The following is a 20,097-nucleotide window of genomic DNA, read 5'->3' as shown; positions in this document are numbered from 1 at the left end:
CAGCCAAATATGCTTAACATTCCCTTATATTTAAAATGAAAATACAGACTTGCCAGACATTTGTGTCTCCCAGAGAAACTGCAAACAAGCTGCAATGCCTGTTTTGACACCATGAAACTTTGACCATATATTCTTTGCTTCCTGCTATCTCCCTTCAGATTTCAGGACTTTTAATGGCTTAGAATGTGACCCTGAGCTGCCAGAGAAACCATACCTGAGCCAACATATGTTGAACCAATGCACTGGAATAGATCTGACTGGTGGTCTGAGCACTACTGAGGTACAGTCAGCACTTGTACACAGAGTTTATTGCACCCACAAGAAACCACACTCTAACTTCTGGATTGAAACAGGAACTCTGGCCAACAGGGAAGGGCTAAAAAAAAGCAAAGTAATTTCTCTGGGTGCCCATTACCATGATCTGAGCAGCAAGAGTACAAGCTTTTAAGAAGGAAATAATTTTAAGTACTTCTTCAAATCAGAGTCTGGCAGCACACGAGACAAGACAGCTTCTAATTTGCAGCCCTAATGCGACAGTATCTACAGCTGCTGGGGTGAGAAGAAATTAAACTTATACAGGACTTGATTTTCAGATGAAAAATTTGCTTTTCATTCAATGCCTGCATAAGGCTCAAGCCAAGTGCTTGTTCAGAACCTGCCTGGAAGAAGCAGGAAACAGCACAACACTGGTGAAAAACTGACCACGTTGTGATCACCAACTTGTGATCACAGCGTTCAGTTCAGTTGCAAGAGAGCAGGTGGAAGAACTCAGAATAAAACTGTGAGATTTTTTCATTGCTGCTTAGCTTCCTACATTAAAATGATTGCCCAGCAAGCTGTCAGGCATCTTGATTCACTCAGTGTCTCAGGAACAACCTACTGCATAAACAGCATCTCAAAACTGGGGCTTCAATCTTCCCACTGGCAAAATTGACATCCTGAAATTCCTCTTGTGCCTGTCGAATCAGAGCTCTTGTGCTTAGCCTGCAACATTCAGGAGCTGTCAGCACATTATCCCATCTCACAGGCAGGACTCCAAGCTGAACACGGTGGGAACACAAACATCAGCCACTTGCAAGAAGTCTCTCCTCTCCCTCATGCCCCTCCTGTAAGGTCTTGTCAGCAGGGATGGATGCACAAGGGCTGGGATGCTGAGCTCTCAGCACACCCAGTGCTCTGTTACTGCTCTGGAGGATATACAGGGCTGCCTCCTCCGTGCAAACAAGGAATTTTTTGTGGGACACAAGACCGAAGGGATAAAGTATAATTTCCCCACTGGATAGGGTTATGGGCACTGAGGAGAGTGATAATCAAGAGAACAAATAATTAATAGGAATATTGCAGAGACATAAAAAAACATGGCACTGCAAAAACCTGACGTCCAAGGGCAAAAAGCAGAAAATTCTTTCCAAAACTACCAGCAGAAATCAGCTGCAGCCACCCTGGAATGGTCAGGAAAAACCCAGAGAACCAGAGAGACAGTTTGCAGGGGAGAGGGCTGGGACACTGTCTGCCTGCTAAGACAGGAACCTGCTTCCTGCATTGCTGTGATATTCAAACCTTCTACAGCACATTCAGACCTTTAAAATGCACCCACATTTCTGCTTTAGTCACTCCCTATCATAAGGACAAGACTCAAGACAAAATCTTCATCTACATTAGCGACATAGGAACAAATAATTAATAGGAAAATTAAAATGATTATATTAGGTTAGGGATGTAGGAAAACTGTCTGACATTTTCTTAAAATTTGTATTTCAAATTTTTGATTTCCTTAGGAGTTGGATGCAAACAAGTCAACACTCTTATAGCAGAATTAACTCCCAAAAATTTGGAAACTATTTCATGCCATGTCTGCACCTAGACTGGAGCCATCCATTTTGAAAGACCAGCTCAACTGGTAATAAAACAAAGAAAGCCCTTGCTCTTCAACAGCTTCAGTACAGAAATATTAGTGTGGTGTTTCACACAGAGAGTTCTGGAGGTGTTTTTAAGCTGCAGAAGAGTAATATCTCCTTCTGGCAAAGCTGTTCTGCCTTTTGAAACTCCCTATGCAACAGCATGCCAGCAGCAACCGCGGTGGGTTAAATAACACTTCTGGAAAATGGAATTAAGGAAATAAGTGACAGGCCTCTTAAAGGATTTCATCATCCAGCTCTCCCATTTTCTGTCTCTGCTCAATTATTGCTTCTCAACCTCCTACAACTGTCCTCCCCTTCTCATATTTGGCAGCTGTGGGAGTCGTCAGAGTTTCATTAAGCTCTGCTGCTGCACGGCTGCTCTGCCAAAGTTGTAGAAAGGTTTATGTGGCTTTCCTGACAATTTCTGGTTTATAACCCAGTTTTATGGTGCTGTGTCAGGAAAGAGAAGCGTATGTTAAGAGAAGTGAGCCAAAGGTATGTGTGGAAGGGGGAGAGGGGAAGCAAAAGCCTGGGAACAGCTGAGGTTTGAGGAATCAGAGAGAGAACACATGGGTTGATCTGCAGGCAGGCAAATGTGATTTGCCTTTTAGCATGATCACAAATGCTGTCAAGCATAGCTTTTAAAACTTCCACTATTTATTTCCAAGTTTCTAATTCTCCTACTAACCTACTTCCACAGGGGTAACCTATGGTAATTCAGGTAGAATACTGTTTCTAGCTTACTGCCTTCATAACAATCCAGTTTCCTACTCCCTTATCCAATATTGACACATATGCCTACTACTTGATTTATTTGTACTCCTGCTGCTGCAGAGGAGGAGGAATCAAAAGCAATGCATATGACCTGCCCTGCTCAAGGAAAGGCCACAGAATCAACTGCTGTTGTAGATTTTTTTACTGTAGTTAATTAACAATTCCTATAGGTTCAACTGAATTATATCCTTATCAAACCCACAGTATTTATTTTTGCCAGGGTACAGTGTAAAGTGCCAGCTTTACTTAAGACAGAAGCTGAACCTTTTATGCTCAAATACTGAGAATGCCTAACAAGCTTTTCCCATGCTGCAGCAGGAAAATAAGCTGCAGAGAGAGCAAGGAAACACAACATTGCCAAAGGCTCCCACCTACTGCTGAAGCTGATTCACTCAAGTTCGCCAGATTATCTGTGCTGTCCTTTTTGGCTCTTGGGAAACTTGTTTTTAACTTTTCTTGCTTCTCACTTATTAACCAATATTTAGAAATATATCACTTTGACACTAATAAGAAATTTGCATCACAGCGTTTAACAAGCTGAAATGGAATATAGATTAAATCTGATGCAACTTCCAGCGTGCTGAACCAGCACTAATAAAAAAAATTCTTTTTAACCACAACTGTTTAGCAGTTTTAAGGGTATAACAGAGGTGTTTACATCAAGTAAAAAACTGAAAACTTTCTTCAGTGTTCCAGAAAAACACGAGTGGTGTTCTGTATCATAGAACCACCCGAGGCTGACTTCATAATGTCAGGGTATTTATTCCCAGCCTGCTGGCTGGTTAAGCAAGCTGCAGACACAGGATTTGAAGGTCACACACACAACATCAGCATCCATTTCCCTTCGCTCCTAAGTGTGTAAATGTATGCAGGCCCATGTATGAATGCAGCAGTCAATAAGCTGTTTCAGCACACTGATCCTTCCCTTGCCCTTATGGGATGTAATTAAAAGGCATCGGCCGTACGCGATGCCCCACTTGGGCTCGGCGCATTACGTAACGCTGCAGCACTTCCCGCTCCTCTGGCTGCAAGATTACACATCAATTACTGTGACATGTGTTGCCCGAAGAGATGCAGCAGCCCAGTTTATCCAAAGCTCAATAGGGTTTTTCGTCACTGCTTTTTGAATACTGACAAATTTATAAACATGGGACTTTGGCTTGAATTCTTTGAAATTCCCAAACCCAAGAGGTTCCTACACACACAACAGAAAATCTTTCAGCAACCTGTTCTGTTAATCAACAGTGGAGCTTTTGTTGCAGTGATTAACACATTAATACCCTAGAATATGACCATCTACTTACATGGCTGAGTCAAATCCCAACCAAAAACTCATGTTAACCCCTAGCTGTAACTCCAAGTAGAGTCAAACCTCAACTGTTAACTCTGGGTATTTAACCCAGACTGAAGCAACCCTCCCACCTCCTAAAAATGTCTGGTCAACAAACAACTTTCCACCTTAAGAACAAGTTTTAAATTAAAAACCTACTGACTTAAGGGAGACTTATTCAATGTAGGGCTGCCCAGCAGCACCATGAGGCAGCAGTAGGTGCAGCCTGTGCCGTCCTTGCTCTGCTGCTGTTCTACTCCACAGGGCAAGGAGTTTGTGCCCAGAGGAAGCTTTGAGTACCATTCCACACTGCTCTACTCAGACCTCAAGGGTAGGTGAAAGTCTGATTAACATAACTAAGCAAAGGCAAGATGATCAGCAAGGCTAGGAGATTCCAAATGTTCTGGGACTTGCTCATGGCCAAGACTTTTAAACCACCATTGTAGCAAACACTGGGCTAGAAGGCATCACCAAAATATTAATTCCTATTCACCACAGCAGAAGTTTCCCCTGATGTGTCTGTGCCACTCCACCAACTCCCAAGCCCTAGAGAGTCATAAAGGACCTGGTTCACCCTGCCAAACAAGTGACTGGCATATACATAGTCCAGCATGGCATCTGCTCAGTGTATCCAGGAACAGAATTTGAAAAAGGAAGGCAAGCAGACTTGAGGGTAGCCAAAAAAGTATTTTTTTTTGTTGAGCAGACAGCCAGACAGAGTCCGGTCAGCACAATATTTGCGCCCTTGAATTGCAAGCAGCAAAGAAAACAGTTCATTTCCAGCCTCAAGAGTAAAATGCAAGGAGTTTGTCTCAGCACATTGATAAAAATCATTCTTTCCTTCCCCAGGTTTTAGACTTGACTACATCTTGGAAGTCACATGAAAACATTGACTTAAGGAGGTGTTTTTTGGCCTGTGTAGCCCCGCAAACACCATCTGAGAACCTTTTTCTTCCTGGGGATTAGTGGCCAGACAGTTGATCTTTACATTTCAGCTGGGATCACATTTTCATAGTCCTTTTAAGGGTCAGAAGGTGGTGCAGGCAGCTCCTTCTACAATTACCCTGGTTGACCCAACAGAAAAAAATGTAATACCTAATAAACCTTATAGCTACCCAATATACACTTCATATTCCTAAAGCCATTTTCCTCCCAAGCTGCCAGAAAAGAAAAAAGCTAAATTGATCCTACCTACACTCCTTAGGCCATTGACATAATGCATTCTCAAAGTGCTTTCCTTCCCTTTTCAATACTCAAAGCCTCACAAAAAAGCACCATTCTTATGACAGGCTTACAAAAAGTGTATTGTTAATTGTTACCATGATGAAAAATCAACCTTCTGGACTTTCTAAAAGCTTTTGGACCACAGGTTTGTTTATGACAGGAATAAACACTCTGTCTGGGATCATTTTGGTCATAACTGTGCTACTGGGAAGCTCTACCAGAGTCAGCAGAGAGTGGTAACACAGCATCTGCTTTTAAATTATTTGCTGTTTTAAAACTGTTGCTGAACTATATGAATGAATGCATAAAGAAACACGCTGATTCTTCTAACTCATTATTCATTGTTTGCTTTAAAAAAAACCCCAAACAGGCGAATTTTGCAAATAACCTATGCTAAGCCCCTAAAGAGAAACTGCATTCCTCTCTGCAGTTGCCTTTATTGAGGTTAATTCCTCATGTGGCTACATCAAGCGGAACAGAAATCCTATTAGTGCTTTCCCTGTTTGCTGCAACAAATGAACAGCATGCTGGAGTTTGCAGGCACAGTTTTCCATGTACACTGCTCCAGGAAAAACACTGCAGTTCACCACAGGCAGAACAATCTCTAGATATAAGCATGAGGACTATCAGACAGAGGGTTTTAATCAACTGAGGATTTTCCCTGCCAAAAAATGTGGGTTTTTTCTGTAGCTTTTCATGCCACCATGCCTTGTGGTAAAGCATTATAGAAAACTATCCTCTCAGATGAAATTCTGGGGCTGATTAAAGACAGTGTTGGTGTTTATGGAATCTGCCTCAAACTTTCCTACCTTGCATGTTTTGGCTTGAACATTAACTTACGTGAAACACGTTCTATACATGTACAGGGGAGATTTAAAAGCAGAGTTGCTTTCACATTGAAGTTTTCTAAATTCTAGTTCATAAAACCCTTGATCTTAACATTTTGAGCTTGCAGGGTCATACTACAGGGTTGCTCTCATAGGAAATTTTAGTAACTAGAGTAGAGTCTCAGGCATCACTCCAAATAACTCACTCACTGTGTCCTAGAGAAGTGGCTCCCCCCCCTCACTCAGCTGTTCAAAAATTATACAACTGCATTTGAACGTGAAGGATTATGAGATCCATGTAGCCCCTTTGCACCAAATAACAGGAACTGATAGTCTGGAATAAAATGTAATAATACAAGATGAATATGACTTCTTACTTCAGACCCTTAAATGTGATCTTTATTCACATGTATTATGTTGCCCAATCAGTGAAGCTACACGTGGAAAGATAAATTTACCAATAAAACCTGAAGTTAAACAAACAGAGTACACCAGCACAAAAGACAGCAAACATTTTCTTTCCAAATGTGCAAATTATGAGAGTTAGACCCTACTGGTGAGGAAGCAGAAGAGAACTCTATTCCAATAACCAGGTAAGTGTTTTCATATATTGTGAAAACCAGTTTTCCTTTATATCACTCTGCATGTGATTTTTTCTTGTCAATTAAACTTATAAAAGAAAGGAACAAGTTATATATATTATAGATACATTTATATATTATTATATATGTTATATATATGTAATTTATACATATATACAAGTTATATATAAGTTACAGGTGTAGCAACACAGCATTATTCAGTCATCCAACAAAGACCCTGAATAATTTTTAACATTCAAACCTAAATAATTTGCAAGATTTGGCAATCCCTTCATACCTGACTAAATTATACCAAACACTTCTCCTGAATGTTACAGCTTAAAAACATTAAAAAACTTATTTTAAACACATCTGCCACATCAATAGGGTAGAATAACAGTGCAGAGAAATAACCTTCCTCTCCAATTATCTCCATAACCTCTGGCACACACTGACTCTCTCCAGACCAATGGAGTCCCTGGCACAAAATTTATGACGCATGACTTTGACCACCTCAGAGAAGGGGGAGCACTTGGTGCACTATTGCTTAATTAAATTACAGAGAAAGAACCACTCTCAGCCTTTTAACTAATTACATAATCTTATTTTCTCATGCCAACCTCAAATATTGTGAAGGCTCCCCCCATGCACTTCTTGATCTTCTCCACTGTTATACAGTGAGACCATGTTGGGGGGACCCAGGAAGTCCTTGAGGAAGGGGTGTCAACACTGCTGCTCACCACAGGCCTAGCCATGACCTCTGAGATGTCAGCCAGTTTGGGCTTGAAAACTCTGTTTCTGGCATACTTTTGTTGGTTGTAGCAGAATGGAAAAAAATTAAGTTCTCTTTTAATTTAATACAGATGATAAAATTTCTTCTGCTCTTATTTAAGGTTAAGCATTATTTACTTTGTGTTAGAGGGTAGGTATAGATTGGATATTAGGAAAAAATTCCACCCTGTGAGGCCCTGGCACAGGATGCCCAGAGAAGCTGTGGCTGTCCCATCCCTGGAAATGTCCAAGGCCAGGTTGGACAGAGCTCTGAGCACCCTGGTCTAGTGGAAGGTTCCCTGACCATGGCAGGGAGATGGAACTGGATGGTCTTGAAGGTTCTTTGCAGCCTAAGCCATTCTATGATTCTATTTTACAAAGGCATTAATATCAGGAATACCCAAACCCTTTTTTCTAAAACAGCACATCTAGTGCAGAACCACTACAGAGGTGATAAACTGACACCAAAGCCTAGCAACCAGAAATTTATGCCTTTAAAGTTTTGCAGAGTAATGACTTAAGGGGAGATAAAAAGAGCAAAGCACACTGCATCTGCTCTTTTCTGCTGCAGCTTAGAGGAAAACAGCAGATCACATATTTCAGTGACATCCAATCGCTGCACAAATTGTTTAAATTGCAGCTGAGTATGATAAACAATCATTTTGAAGTCACCTGATGCAGCCCATATAAGACAGCAGGTATGCCTGTAATGACTCTTCCTTGCCAGAAAATGTCTGGCTTGGTAGGACACTGACTCTGACTTTCCAAATCAGGCAAAGAAAACATAATGAATACCACAACTGTCTCCACTACAACTAATTAACCCCAGTAAACAATCATTTATCTGAATACCCAAGACACTTTGGTTTAAATTCATGAAGATTCTTCCCAGAATGCCCAAGTTTAATACTAATTTTAGAATATGTAACTTAATATTTATTTTCCTGCCACCTACATGAACTCTTAAAGGGCATGAACTTGATCTCTATTCTCCAAAGAAATACTTTACTTTCCAGAAGTGTCCAGATATAACATTTGTAAGAGGGATTAAAACACTTCCAGATCAAGAGCTCATTTAAAGCATGATATTTTTGGAATTTGCAGATTATCCTGGGGGCTGGGGGGGTAGGTAAGCTCAATTCTGATAGACTGAATTATTGAAAGATTATTGTTTACAGAGCAGCACAACTGATAAAATCAGGAAATTCATGTTTCTATACAGCCAATACAGAGGACACATAGAAAATTATCCAGCTCTGTTTATCACTTGAGCCAGAAAGAACAGACACTGGGATTCAGGGGAGGACAGAAATTCAAGGTGAAGATGATCTGAGCAGAAGTTATACACAATTTACGGGCAAAATAAAAACAATTGCACTGCCTCATGATGGGACACTTGCCAGAGACAAAGCTGTTCTACCAAGGACAGAACCAGGCCACTGTAGGTACTGAGCCTTTCTGTTCACCCTTCCCCATATCAGCACCTCCATGGGGAAAAGCACTCTTGCTCTCAAAGTGTGTTAAGACATTTTTGAGCCAAGTGTGGAAGCTCTCTCCTCACACAGAGGATTCCCAAAAGCCTGGAAAGATGGCACATAACTTTGCTGTAGAAAACTGTAGCCCAGCAGTCACCATTCCCTAAAAAGAACAGAAGCTCAGATTCAAATTCTTCAGTTTACATGCTCTGTATCTACTACCCTGGAAAAAATTTACCTGGAGGCTCCAACTGAAGATCACCAAATGTTAACAGAGTTGGGTTCATCTTATTTTGGAAAAATCTGCATCTGTGCTGCTCTGTACCCAGCTATTCAAGACTTCAGGGAGAGAAAGATGTTTATGGAGTTACATGAGCTATAGATATCACCAAATGTTAACAGAGTTGGGTTCATCTTATTTTGGAAAAATCTGCATCTGTGCTGCTCTGTACCCAGCTATTCAAGACTTCAGGGAGAGAAAGATGTTTATGGAGTTACATGAGCTATAGGAGACTTATCCAAACTAATGCAGACATAATCCATAACATGGATTTTCCTGCTCTGTACCCAGCTATTCAAGACTTCAGGGAGAGAAAGATGTTTATGGAGTTACATGAGCTATAGGAGACTTATCCAAACTAATGCAGACATAATCCATAATAACATGGATTTTCTCTGTTTAGTGAAATGGACTTGTATTAAATATTATCAAACTGAATCAGTAGCACAAAACATTTCCAATAATTTCTTGCAAAACAGCCTGCAGGAAGTTATCTGAAACCTCTTCAACTGTTGTTTGGTGAAAAGAGGATGATTAAATGGGGTCCCAGAGGGGCATCACAACAGAAAGACTCTTGCAACAAGCACACAGGAGAATGAGGGGAACAGAGCCCAAGGGGCTGCAGCTCTGACAATCCTATATTAACACATTACATGAGTTGGCCTGTTAACAGTCTTTTCATTTCCAAAGTGGCTTTAATCCTATTTCCTTGAAAACTAAGACTTCTGTTCACTAACAAGCTCCCAGCCATTCCTTTTTCATAACCTGTCTCACAGTCCACACTGAACAGAAACCCACTGAAGTAAGCTGTGGGGTCACCAGCAGCAATGCTGGGCATCCAAATCTCAGTTCTGCATCTGCAAGTCTCTGCCACCAGAGGCCCATCCAAGAGCTGAAAGGTTTCTTTTTACAGTAAAGAACAGGCAATTGCCTGCTGGAAAGCTGCCCTGGTGGCAATTACTTTGTAATAAAGCAGCATGGAAGCACTATCATGTTTCATCTGTTATTGCTATGGCAAAGTTACCTCTTGGTCAGAGCTGAGGGTCAAACTCAAATCCTGAGCGGAAAAATTCATGCACGTACATTCAAGGCTTCTCCTGACATCTTCTTCCACATGAGGGTGTTTAGACAGAAGTATAAAGAGATGTTAGGTATGTGAGTGGAAAGCAGATTAAGAGGAAGGGTTTAGGCTAAGAAAAACATTGCGTAAATGTGTGTTAAAAATGACTCAATTTTAGTGCATTTCCAGGAGGCCAAAGTCTGTCCCTACTTCTCTAATCTTTCCCTCACTACTCACAGGAAATCTTAGTAAAAATCCAGGGATCCTGCAGTTCCTTTATTCCCATCTGTACCCATTTCTACTCTAGAACTGCCCTTGAAAGCAGCAGAAAGGCTTGCCTTGAGTCTCACAACAAGGTGGGTCTGGTATGTGTGAGAGGAAAGAATTTCAAGTCAATTTGGTGACCCAATAATAAGAGAAATATAAAAACCCTGTTTAGATAGACTGAAAAAATAATTTAATGCTATTGGCTGATACAATTTTTTTTTTTTAAATTGTTTAATTTAATATGGTCCCATACCCAGTTCACCACCATTAATTTCTAGCAGTGATTAGTCCTTGTTTCTGTGCTCTACTAGATCTTTGGGCAGGAGAAAAGGAATTTGGGAAAGAAGGGGAAAGTCCATTTAAGTAATCCAAACAGTTTACCCTCTCCTAACCCTTGGCTACTCCAGATAAAAGGTAGGAAGCATGCTGGAAATATCTACAAACAGGAAGAAGCAACTACATAAGGATAGAGATGTACCTTTCCTTCTTAAGAGAGTGATTATTTTTGGAGGCTTCAAGCTCTTTTGACAAATCACAGACTAAAATGTCTATTGCTGCAGAGAAAAAAAAGTATTTGAAGAACAGAGGTGACAATGAAATCAAAAATTGCTTTTAAACCTCCATCCTTCACTGACAGCTTGCATTTTTACAGTTTGCTTTACCCTGCACTGTGCTGCTTCTATCAGTTTTCAGACCTGTTCATATTTCTTGTGTCATATATTGGTCACTTGCTCTATCCTCAGACCACACAAACTCTAAAAATGAAAACTTCTGAGGATTCAAAGAGTGCTCACACAACAGTTTTTACTGTGAACACTCTGTATGTTAGGGGAAAAAAACCCCAAACTACATTAAAATTCCCACAGTACACAATTAAAAGCTCAAGGAATTCTGTTAAAGATTTGGAATGGGAAAATGTGAAATGGAATGGGAAAATATGAACTTTATTTTAGAAGTAGCTTCTCCAGTGAGCCTTATTCAGCCAAAAAAAGGGAACAAAAAGTTACTTACTGGTAAGTAGTAATAGGAAACATATTTCATGCTATGGGAGCAGCCTCTGAAGCCATTTGCACTTAACTTCTCTCTCCTAGAAAGGCTTTTCATCCAAACTCACAGTCTGTAGGACCCTAGAGCCAGCAGGAATCCTCACACTACCCAGCTGAAAATCTGCCATGTGTTATCAGTGGTGCCTCTGAATGCCAGATTCAGTGTTACTTAAAGAAAACAGAACATTGATATAAAAAAATGCTGTAAGGAATAGCTCTTGCACAACTGCCAAACTGCATGGCATTTGCCTTCATATGGAAATAAAGCACATGCTCCTAACTGCCCCCAGGATTAAAAAATCTTAACAGTTCCATAGCATCTTTCTTTTAAAAGGGCTTTAAATATATCTTTAACCCAACCTTCCACTAAGGCTATCTGTGTTCAAAATCTGAGCTGCTATTGCTTCCAGGTCAAAAGATATTTTATGTAAGAGTGATACATGATATGAAAGCCTGCTTGCTTGTTAGTTTTAAAAAAGTACAGTAAAATTAGTCTTACACAACTCCTTAGTGGGCATAAAATTAGTCAATAAGTAAAAAAAGATGGGTGGGGAGGTTTTATAGGGCAATTAACATGTGCCTCAGGCACAGTATCTGCAGTCTTATACATTCCAGCACATGAGATGTGAATACAAACTTTACATGATCTTACAGACTAACTACAGCTAACAAGGCTGAAAAAAGGATTTAATTGTTTACTATTCCAGGTTTTCTGGATCCACTATATATTCAATTCTTGCCGTCAGGTTAGCTGTGTTACAGCCCTCTCTTGGGACAGGTCAGCTCTCAAGCCATTAATTCTTCCAAAGAGAAATTCAGACCCTGCAATTCACTCTCAGCACCAAATGGAGCCATGCCTGGGAGCACAGATGCAGCTGGATTGAACAGGAATTAAACTCTGGGAGTAAAAGGCCAGGTTATAGCAACTCAGTTTCTTCCTGGTAAGAAAAGGTAAGGTAGGACACAGCTGAAATGGAAGATGAAGCTTTGCAGAAAGGAAGTTAAAAATACATAACCTTAATGTAACCTCTGGCAGAGATGAGGAATAAACTCAACTGCTGGAGCTGAGCTGAAATAGACTCAGTGCTGCTTTGTGCTGAAGAGCTTCCTCCATCTGCCAGAGGCTTTCCAGCCACTCAGCTCTTTTTCATTTCAATTACAGGCAGCCTCTAACAGCCCATGCAACTCTGTGTTCCCTTCTTCCCCAAGAAATCTTTCAGGTTTTTAGATTTCCTTTGATCTCAGGCTTAGCCTTAGGAAGCTTTCTGCTTCCACAGGAATTGAGTCAGCAATTGATACCTGAATTCCTTTGAAGAAACAGACCTAGAAGCCAATTCATCTGTAACATTTCATGCTTGGTCTCTAAATACATCTCCATAATCTCCCTTTAACTACAAGCATTCTTCTCAGGCAGGTATCAACACTACATTTCAATGGAGAGAGTCACTACAGCAAACTAAAAGAATTCACTCTGGAATATTGAGTCTCTTCTGCATAATGAGTTCTCAGCTACCACAGAGATTTCTCAAAATCAGCACTTTGAATTATTGCTTAACACACTTTTTCCATACTGGCAATTTCACATGAACTAGATTTCAGGACCCTTTATGCACAGTCTGTTAAGCTTTAGGCTGGATGAATTTTAAATGTTAGACAATTTCTTTTTTAATGAGATATTATATGTAACTGCTTTAGCTGTAAAATAACAGCCCAAACCCCTGAACAGCTTTCCTATGTATATGAAACTAGAGCAACTACAGCATTTTGATGATTTGAAAGGATCTAGTGAGAGAAAGAATTTCCAAACAAAAACAATTTATGGTATTCTGCTCTCTGTAGCTCAGCCTTTCTTTTTAATAAAATCTAATAATTAGCAGTGAAATACTCAATTTCCAGAAATTCTATTTTTCAGTGTTGTTGCCTAAAAACACTGATGATCAGTGTAAGCTAAAAATTACCAACTTCAGTATTTAATGGCAGACTAGCCAATGTTTACTACAAGAACCCATTAACTCTCACAGTAAAACAAAGTGATGCCATCACAGAGAAGCACTCAGATGTGAAATGCATAAAAACCAGCTATTCCTGCAGCTATACCAGACAAACATCCCTAAATTTAAGTGACATTATAAAGGTAAACAGCACATTCAAACTCATTTTCCTTATGTTTCCTTATGAAACTATGTAAATGTACATAGATACTTTTAAAGAGCACCAGTGTAATTAATTTATGCAGGGGAATGAGGAACAGCCCTGGTGCTGACAGTCACTTTTGTGTCTATTAACTATTCATAGAAAACTCAATAGCACTGAAAGAGCCTTTGAAGCAACAGTAAAGGCTTGACAAAGCTTTTATCATATTAAATATAAAATGTGAAATTTCATGTTTACAGCTACCACTACTCATTAGTCAGACTGAGTTTTCCATGCTGAAAGCAGCAGCCACCCCAAGCCACAAAATACAGATTTTTTTTTTTTTCTTCCATAGTCTTAATGAAACAGGTACATGGACCCCACCTTTCAGAAGAACTAAAATGAATTTACATCTTGCATTAAAACCAACATTTTGTTTAAATTAAAGTAGAAATAATCTGAAATTACCAAGTTATGCTGTTATTAATGATTGAAAGTGTTTTTAACAGAAGTACTGTATTGCAATTTCACTGAACAAGTTTCATCAAAAAGCAGTTTCTCCAAGTTTACACCACACCAGTCTCTGGTTCCTCCTCCTTTTACTTTTATTCAAGCAAAATCCTGTGCAAAATAATTTTATCATGTATCCAAATCTTCCATGAATTTATGAACTGGGGATGATTTTAGAGACTTAATCCTTAGAAGCCAAGTTTAATGATGGAAGAAAATACACTATCATTTATAAACAATAGCAGTGATTGTAATTCCCTCTCACAGATAAGCAGCATTAAGTACCAGATGTTTCAGAAGACAAAGGCCTCATGCTGCTCCTATGGAATTTGTAGTTTCTGTGCAGGGGAAGCAAACAGCAGTGTCAATAGTCAAAAATAACATCAATCACTCTGTTTCTCAAAATCCTTGGACTCATGAACAAGTAAAACTTAAATTTTGAAGGTCCTGAAAGTATATTTTCTAGTAAAATTTAACCTGGCTGAGAGAAACTGCTTGTTGAACAAGTCCCAAAATGGTTAATGGAGATTTTTAGAGATTGTAACTTCTGTAAGTGTCAACTAATATAATTTCATCTGGACTCTGATTAGAATTTTCATATTTGGCATTTTTTTACATTGTTTGAATTCTCAACAAGTTCACTGCTTCATTTTGAGTCCTAAGCTGCAGATACTAACAAACCCAAGAGCAAGCTGTAATTAAAAAAAACATGCAATATATATTTGGCTTGTACTTGTTGCTAGGCTACTAAAGCCCAGTTATGACTACAAGGCTGTTCTAGATTTGTAGCTGCATTTCTGACACAGCAATGTAACATCAATTATAGCAATAAAGACAATGAATAAAGTCAGAAATTAGAGCTTCTTTCAGTAGGGGTGCAGTAACTTGGGTGCTTCAGCACCTTTCCAATTCACAGTATGCATTGAGTCAAACAGTTTTCACTGATGCTTTCAAGTTCTCTTGTTAAAATTTCAGAACTTCAGGAAACTTAAAACACAATGAGTTCAACCACCACTAAACTGGAAAGGGACCATCAGAGTGACCATGTCCTGCAGCTGATAAAATCTTGTGGATTACAGAACAAGTAGGACAGGTTGGTCATCTGTCAAATCATAACTACACCTCTGATCCAGGGTACTCAAACTGCAAAGAAAGTCAAATACTTGCAAGCAGAAAGTGTGTAACACCATACTAATGTGCCTAAGGTTTTCATGGTGATATCTGATAAGAATCTCAGATTATTTCAGTGATCAAAGTTTTCCCAGGTACAGAAAAGAACAAGCACACACTGTAAAGTTTAATTGTTAATATTCAACACATTCTGTAAAGAGCCATCTTTTTTTTTGGATACCCAAAAGGCTCCTTGTTCTTCAGTGTATTGTAAGCAAAATTGGTTGAATCACCCCACCCCAGGTACCAATTCTCAAATCTTGTTTCTCGAGCCAATTTAATCTCATAGAAACTGATCTTTGCTTTTACCAAAACAAGAAGCAAAGGGAATATTACATCAGTTCGACAGCTATATTGCAACCCCCTCCAGTGAGGAATAAATATAGTTCATGCTGAGGCAGACAGATGTTGAGGTTGATAAAGGTAAACAGAACCATGTAAGAGGCAATTAACAAAGAGGCCAGACAAGTCACCCGTGAATAACTTAACCCTTTAGTGAATCCAACATTGTTTTAGCCCTGCTGAGGGCACAGAAGCCAAGCAGAAAGATTTCAATTAGTTCCCAAAGTACTGACATTTGTAACTGCTACCTCCATTTCTTATGTTTGTGGCTTGGAACATCATTGCTGCATCCCCACAGACTTTGACATTGCTTTGTCGATGTGCAGCTTTTCTAGAAATGGGAGCCCTCTTCTTCCCTTCCCCCAAATCCCAATGTTATTTTGATCACTGGAGTTAGGGAAGGAAGGGAAGAGATATTTCTCAATTATCTGGAGGAAACAGCTAGAAAAGCTCACAAAAGAAATGTAAACTGGAAGACAGGTCAGTAATTACGAGGATGGTTTATTTATACTGTCTGACCTTACCCTATGGTAAGGTAAAGTCAGCTTAGCCAGCCATACATTTTAATCATCCAAATGCCAGCACAAACAAAGCTAACAAAAACGTACAGGTCACTTACAAAACCAGGGATCTTCTCCATGCAAAGCAGAATGCAAGTTTTTGAGTTTATGGTAGACAGTTATTGAATCAATGCTGCCAGTACAAGGGACTGAAGTCTCTAAATCTCAGCTTACCCAAAAGCCAAAACCTCAGAACAAGTTACAAACGTTACAAACATTCCTAGATGAAGCTACATGTGTTTTATTTAGCAAGTCAGATTGATCACAAAAGCTCTTTTTTGGAGCTTTTTAGAATCTGTTTTAACTATGTAAACAATAGATCCAAGAAGACCATCTGATGAGCTCTGAAAATTAACATTTTCAGGAAAACATCGATGCATTAGCATCTCCCATGGCACTAAGTGTACTGATTATTCACTCCATTCACCCAAAATAAACCAACTAGCAATTTCATATGAAAACATTGATGAGCTCTGAAAATTAACATTTTCAGGAAAACATCGATGCATCAGCATCTCCCATGGCACTAACTGTACTGATTATTCACTCAAAATAAACCAACTAGCAATCTCATATGAAAACACATTTTTAACTGCAGCAAGACTGCATGAAGGGATTTACATCACATGCTCACAAGCTGAATCTAAAATGCCCTTTTTTCGTGTCAAACAAACAAAAACCCCCCATGTGTTTCATTCAAGATGCTAACCTGGAAATTTTTAAACAATGTTGTAAATAGTGTTCATTGAACATTATTATTTAGTTGGTTGAGTGCTTCAGTTTGGCCACAGCTGAGCAAGCTGTAAGGCACACCTGCACAGGTAAGCCAAAGCAAACATATAATATACAAATATATAGTCAATTATACAGTGCACACACATGGCTGGTTTACTCCCCACTCAATCTGGCATTTCCATTCCATGTTGTGTAATATTTTCCAATATACGATTGACAAGTTTCTGTATTTGATAAAGGCAATATCAGATACTCTTATTAATGTGAACAGTTTATTTGTAACCTAATGACAATACTCACCATGAAATTTAACACTGATTACCCCTATTCTAAACCACACCACTCCCCCCATTATCATCTAAGGCCATTGGTATCATAGTTTATTCATGTGTATTCACATGCTGTAAACTGCAGATTAATCACACAAAACAAGACTCTCTAGTGGTTAGAAATAAATGCAGTAATTCACTGGAAAAAACAATTTATCTAACTGTTTAGATATTGTAAAGTACTGTAACCTGAAGCATTTCTCCCTAAATTAAAAAAATGCTTCACTGCAATCCTTCATAGTCCAATATTGTTTCTAGTTTCTAGGACACTTACCTTGTAGTAGAGAATTTTAGAATTAAATCAGGTTACATTTTTTACAGAGGGAAGCAATATTACACAGAAGATGAATGCATGTAGAAATCCTTCCCATTTAAACATGACCACACAGCTCAATCTGTGCTACAAGCACTAAGGCAAAAATCCAAAATCCTTTTTACCTTGTGTACCTTTAGTTGGCAGACGCATCTTCCCCCTTTGCCTGGCTTCAATCAATGCAAAAATATATAGAAAGCTTCGACTCACAGAAATGAGAATTACTTACCAATTTGTAACAATACAGGTGTTACCAAAGCTGTCTCCATGGCATAACAAAATTCCCTGCCAAACATTACTGCACCATGCATCACCCACAGGCGTATCGGTATCCGGTCTATGGATCCTTCACTAATGGTCTCCTCCCTACTTTCATTCTCCTTGTTTTCTGGTTTCTGAAGCTGTGCCACAGGTAGATCTTGAACTTGCATAGATTCCGAGTCAGCATTCTGAGGAGCCATTTTCATTACCATAAAAAATATATATATTTGTTATATCTATATAAATAATACTACCATAACTCCACGAACAAGTTAGGGTGTCTTCTCTTTCAGCTTCTGTTCCTCAGGCAAGTAATGCTTATATTCCTCTTGTACAAACAGGTATCTTGCAACTTCTTGTATAGATACGAGACATTAAGAATGAAAAGCTATTTGGTAAGAATTTCAACATATGGCTTGCTGGTTTACTGTGAGTTAGAGTTAAAAATCCATAATTGCCATTCAGTTAATACCAGTTTCATAATTATTATTGAAGAAGTGCTGAAGTTGTTATTCGTGCTACACAGAGGTGGAAAGGCGACACAAAGAGGTGCTCCACTGTTAATCCCCATCGAGTGGCTGATTAATCTGCAACAAAAAGCAAGCATTTAAAAATTTCAATAGGCTTTTTCAGGATATTGTGTCCCCCCCCTTAACCATATAACCTATTTCCTGCTTCATGCTTTCCATTGTCCTTGCCTAGCGTAGGGTCCTTTATTCCACGTTCCCTCCTACCTCTGCACTTTCCATTGAAAAGCAGTTGTGCCTTGTATTTAAATGATGCTTTACTGTACTCCAGTTCCTCTGGTTTGTGGTCCTACACAAAGCCACAGAAGAATGCCAGGGTACTTGTCCAAGATCCTCAGAACACCGAGCACAAGACTAAAATTCTGGGAAATTTAAAGCAGGTTGCATTTCAGAAACAGCATAGGATATTCCAGTTCTATGCCAGGAAGATGATTCATCAATTACCATGGTCACACACACATCTCCATTTAGATTTTTGGAAGCTGCAAGTTACTTTGCAGTAACTATCACACCATTTTATACTGAAGATATTTCTCAAGGAGGCATAAGCAAAATAAGGCATGATGAATATAACTAAGGATTGATATTTAAATATTTAAACTTTAATGAAGATATACACAGCATATGAATTCATCTTCTTTCTGCACACAAGACCAGACCATCTTACTCCCACATCCTGTGAGGCTGCTGAAATCTGTGAAAGCAGAATGGTACAATATCTTCCACATTAAAATTATGAAAATATATTCTAACCAGGTAAGACAAGCTTCTCTATACCTTTCCCTCCTTTGTGCCATAGACAAAATCTAAGCAGATGTACAAATATTGCACCATGCCAATTAAAATGTGTTTAAGGACTTTAGAGAAGAAAACAAAGCATCTTATAAAAAGATTACATAAAGTTTGTATTAGCAGGATGCATGTTTACATCTCTGCACACAGAGTGACTGAACTGTGAGCCCAGGACAAAACCCCTCAGGGATGTGGTTCCATGAAATGATGGCTCTGGCAGCAAAGCTGGCCTCAGTAGAAGTCCCCATGCTGCAATTCCCTGTCTCTTCAGTTGCAGCCACAAAAACTCTTTGTGGGCCTGAGCACACACCAGATCATTAAGTGGTGAGCCTAAAACAGCCTTAGGAAACAGATGCTATGGTTGGTGTTCAAAGCACATCACAAGAGCAGCTCTGTTTCAGTGGGACCTGATACACTGTTCTACCAAAAGTGCCTCATGAGAACACCATCCTGAGCACATCCTCCTTAGAGTTGTTTATTGTACATATTTTATTCATCCATTCAAAAGCATCTTTTTTGGTACACATCTTTTCTTCTTCTAGGCTCCCCAAGATTACTGGAATTCTCACATTCGATCACCTCAACAACAAACTAACACTAAAATTTTAGTTTGAGTTGGACAAACCTTTAAATTCCACAAGAAAGCTAAAATAACTTACTAAATTAGTAGTATAAACCAAGTTTTAAGTTCAAGGTTTTATCTATAAGCACTAAATAGCTCAGAACAAAAAGGACTTGGAAAGCATTTATCTACCCACTCAGAATTAACAGAAATTAAGATGTAAGTAGTTTATCATAAATGTAAAGTACTCTGTGTATTAAAAAATCACATCCACCTTACATAACACGAGTTCTGAGAGAGTAAAGCCTACAAAATACATGTTCTGGA

The 20,097-nt window shown here is 39.1% G+C and overlaps 1 protein-coding gene across 6 annotated transcripts in view; it reads right to left on the bottom strand.

Annotated features, from left to right (window-relative positions):
* SLC45A4 (solute carrier family 45 member 4) overlaps nucleotides 1-20,097 on the bottom strand; it is an 85,074-nt gene that overhangs the window by 18,681 nt on the left and 46,296 nt on the right. For 4 of the 6 annotated variants that reach the window (XM_039731535.1, XM_039731534.1, XM_039731533.1 and 1 more), the window contains exon 2: nucleotides 17,858-18,476. In XM_039731535.1, the coding sequence (XP_039587469.1) occupies nucleotides 17,858-18,101 (244 nt within the window). In that variant the 5' untranslated portion in view covers nucleotides 18,102-18,476. Of the gene's footprint in view, nucleotides 1-17,857; nucleotides 18,477-18,623; nucleotides 18,737-20,097 lie in introns of those variants that run through there. The other 2 variants (XM_039731536.1, XM_039731538.1) reach the window with 2 other exon arrangements.

This window comes from Passer montanus, unplaced genomic scaffold, assembly GCF_014805655.1.
Source record: "Passer montanus isolate IOZ18808 unplaced genomic scaffold, ASM1480565v1 scaffold78, whole genome shotgun sequence".
Classification (NCBI taxonomy): domain Eukaryota; kingdom Metazoa; phylum Chordata; class Aves; order Passeriformes; family Passeridae; genus Passer; species Passer montanus.
This window is presented reverse-complemented; position numbering and strand designations above follow the sequence as displayed.